The sequence below is a fragment of the Salvelinus sp. IW2-2015 genome, linkage group LG4p, assembly GCF_002910315.2.
Source record: "Salvelinus sp. IW2-2015 linkage group LG4p, ASM291031v2, whole genome shotgun sequence".
Classification (NCBI taxonomy): Eukaryota; Metazoa; Chordata; class Actinopteri; order Salmoniformes; family Salmonidae; genus Salvelinus; species Salvelinus sp. IW2-2015.
Window position 1 is genome coordinate 26,603,492 of NC_036841.1, and position 3,795 is coordinate 26,607,286.

Sequence of the window (3,795 nt, forward strand, 5' to 3'; positions counted from 1 at the left end):
TCGTTTACACAAAAATCAACCTATCTTTTTAAACTCATCGACCTATTACTGTACATCATTCCTGTAGATTCAAGATTGTTTTGAGAGAGTATGAGGAATGAAAAAGTTAATCAACAATTGTTGTACTACTCCTATAAGAAAAAAGCAATTGATCAGAGATAAGATAATCTACCAAACTGAAAGTTGTAACCAAACTGAAAGTTGTAACACACTTGGGGCAGCAGGTAGCCTAGTGGTTAGAGCGTTGGGCCAGTAACTGCAAAGGTTGCTAGATCGAATCCCTGAGCTGACAAGGTACAAATCTGTCGTTCTGCCCCTGAACAAGGCAGTTAACCCACTGTTCCTAGGCCGTCATTGTAAATAAGAATTTGTTCTTAACTGACTTGCGTAGTTAAATAAAAACATTTTTTTAAGCAGGGGTTAACCCCTTTCACTAGGGGTTGAATACTGGTTTGACTTTGTCTCAAAGGATTCAAAGAAAATATCAAGGGTTACAGTCTTTGAAGAGCATCATCTCTTTTCATCCTGTTTTATAATCGTCCCATAAATTTTACAACGTGCTCTTGTTTAACTAGGGCGCCTGACTCTCCGGACCTAACTGGTCATATATAAAGAAATGTCCCTCACACCCTAAAAGCCTATCTCACAGGCTGGGCAAAGTCTACCAGGGACCAGGAAAGAGTCCTGGAGAAATGAACTGTCTATTCTTGGAAATGAACTGTCTATTCTTGGAAGCCTGCACCATGTACAGGTGTCACCTTTATTTGGGGTAAAAAACAAAAAGGGGAATGGCTGAAATAAAAACAGCATACAATAACTGCCGTGTAGTCGCACAGTTTAGGCGCACAGTTCTTAGTCCATTGGCCTATACATTCATGTATCTGAATACTTTGTTGACAATAGCAATATATTATGGTGTGTAAAAACCCACTGAGCACAGACGTCAGTTCAACGTATAGTTTTTATTTTCACTTGTCAACTTGTCAACTAATGTGAATTCAATGTGAAATCAACAATACATTTCACCCTTGCGGGTTGCTGACTTTTTGAGAGTCCTGTCACTTTTCCAAGTYGATTCAACGTCATCACATTGGAATTATGTGGAAACAATGTTGATTCAACCAGTTTTTGCCCAGTGGGAAGGGTGTATTTCCGTGACGGCAGCTCTCCTCCTCTCCAGCCTCAGGCTATATGAAGCGTGTAGGTTGGAGGTTAAAGRTGGTTGGCTAGAAGAACAGGCATCACTCATACAGACTTGTTAAAACAACACATATTATAAAACAATGGAACCGGTTCCTCTGGTTTCATTAGCTTTCATTAGCTCTCAGGACCGGCCGACCATCAAGCCTGTGTTCTCTGTGGAACAATACAACCGCTGCTGTTCTGCGGTCTATAAAACACCACAGAATAACAACAATGATTCCCCAGACAGATTGGCTGGATGATTTTAGGAAAGAGGTCAGGGGTTCCTGTGTCCATCAATGGGATATAAAGAGCAGTGGTGTAAAGTAACCAAGTAAAAATACTTTGAAGTACTTAAGTCATTTTTTGTGGTATCTGTGCTTTACATTACTATTTATATTTTCCCTGACACCCAAAAGTACCCCTTACATTTTGATTGCTTAGCAGGACAGGAACATTTTCCAATTCACAGATTTATCAAGAGAACATCCCTGGTCATCCCTACTGCCTCTGATCTGGCGGACTCATTAAACACAAATGCTTTGTTTATAAATTATGTCTGAGTGTTTGTGCCCCTGGTTATCTGTAAATTTAAAAAACAAGAAAATCGTGCTGTCTGGTATGCTTAACGGGATACTTTGAATTTTGTCAATGAAGCCCTTTATCTACTTCTCCAGAGTCAGATTAACTTGTGGATACCATTTTTATCTTTGCGTGCAGTTTTGAAGGAAGTTGCTAACTAGCATTAGCACAATTGCTAACTAGAGCAATGACTGGAAGTCAATGGTATCTATAGCGCAATGACTTGGAAGTCTATGGTAACTGCTAGCATGCTACTGTAGTAGATACCATAGACTTCCAGTCATTGCTCTAACACTAGTTAGCATTGGCTCACGAAAATACCTCTAACTTCCTTCATACTGGATGCAGAGACATAAAATGGTATCCATTAGTTCATCTGACTCTGTGGAAGTAGATACAGGGCTTCATTGCCAAAAATTTAATATAAGGGATTTGAAATGAATTGATACTCAAGTATATTTTAGCAATTACATTTACTTTTGATACTTAAATATATTTAAAACCAAATACTTTCAGACTTTTACTCAAGTAGTATTTTACTGGGTGACTTTCACTTTTACTTGAGTCATTTTCTATTAAGGTATCTTTACTTTTACTCAAGTATGACAATTGGGTAGTTTTTCCAGCACTGCTAAAGAGATCCATTTACCAAAGCAGCTCAGTTTTAAATTCCAGATTTAGGGCCTTACATTAAGTTAAATGTAGATAAACTTCAGAACTTTCCTAAAACTGCTGTACACATTGATTATCAGCATTCCATGCTACCTGAATCCCAGGTATTTTCAAACTGAATGCGTTATTGTATTCTCAAACTTAATGACTCTCTACTGTAGCAGACAAAAGACACAGATTTTTTAACCTTTATTTAACTAGGCAAGTCAGTTAAGAACAAAGTCTTATTTACAATGACGGCTTAGGAACAGTGGGTTAACTGCCTTGCTCAGGGGCAGAACGACAGATTTTTACCTTGTCAGCTCGGGAATTCGATCCAACAAACKTTCAGTTACTGGCCCAACACTCTAACCACGAGGCTACCTGCTGCCCCAGGTAGCCTACGCTTGGTGAAATTCTGAGCGGAAGGGAAGAGGGGGTATTCTATTCTTACTTTCAGGTTGTTCTGACGAGGCCAGCCTCTTCTTCCTCATGGAACGGTAGAAGCGGGAGTTCCTGCGGATGGGGGCGATGACCCTGTCATCCTCCTCTTCCTCCTCGTGGTTGGTGGWGTGCACCGGTGCTGCGGGCCGCTTCTCAGGTGGCTCCTGCGACTTTTGACCCCACTTGCCCCTGAACAGGGCCGTCATCGCCATGGCAATGGGCTCCAGGCTCCGTGGGGTGTGTGTCCCCCTCCTGTTCTCAGATCCGGGATGGTGGGGTAGTTCCTGTCGGGTTTGGCTTCAGGGCAGAGGAGAGCGTAGAATCCATCAAATGTTAGCCAGAATCCAGGAGAAAATCCATTCCTGTCAATCTCAAGTCCCGGCGAGGCAACACAACAACAACAACACAACACACACTTCAGGGCTCAGTCTCACATAGGTTAGCGATTGCCCGGCACACTGAGGCCAAAGTAGCTCTCCCTAGTCTCTCACTCCTCCCTCCTCCTCTCTCTCTCTCCTCTCCCCTCTCTCTCTACTCCTCCCTCTTCCTCCACCCCCTGCCCGGGGGGCAGGAGTGTTGTTAGTTACTCAAACAGCCATGGAGCCAATCAGAGTCAGCCCCCTCTCTCTCCCTAAGCTGTAATGATTCTGTGTATGACTCGCCCTCTTTTTCTCTCTCTCCCTCCCTCTCTCTCACCCTCTGTGTACCGCCTTGCACTGCAGTAGTATTCAAACTTTTGCAGCAGGGACCCCATTTCTTCCGTCAGAATTTCTGGGGACACCATTTTTTTCCTCATGATCCCACCCCACTCCAAATATAATGACACAACCTTAAAATCATTACATTTCTATTTTTACATCAACAAATATCCTTAAATTAATTACATTTTCATATCTTATCAAAATGAAAAGRAACCAAAAAATACATTTACTCAAC

At 41.9% G+C, this 3,795-nt stretch overlaps 1 protein-coding gene across 1 annotated transcript in view; it reads right to left on the reverse strand.

The window, feature by feature from the left end:
* Window positions 1-3,361, reverse strand: part of LOC111960767 (ephexin-1-like) — a 40,501-nt gene extending 37,140 nt beyond the window's left edge. The window contains exon 1 of the mRNA XM_023982972.1: window positions 2,870-3,361. Within this exon, the coding sequence (XP_023838740.1) occupies window positions 2,870-3,071 (202 nt within the window). The 5' untranslated portion in view covers window positions 3,072-3,361. The remainder of the gene's footprint in view (window positions 1-2,869) is intronic.
* Between the last annotated feature and the right edge of the window lie 434 nt (window positions 3,362-3,795).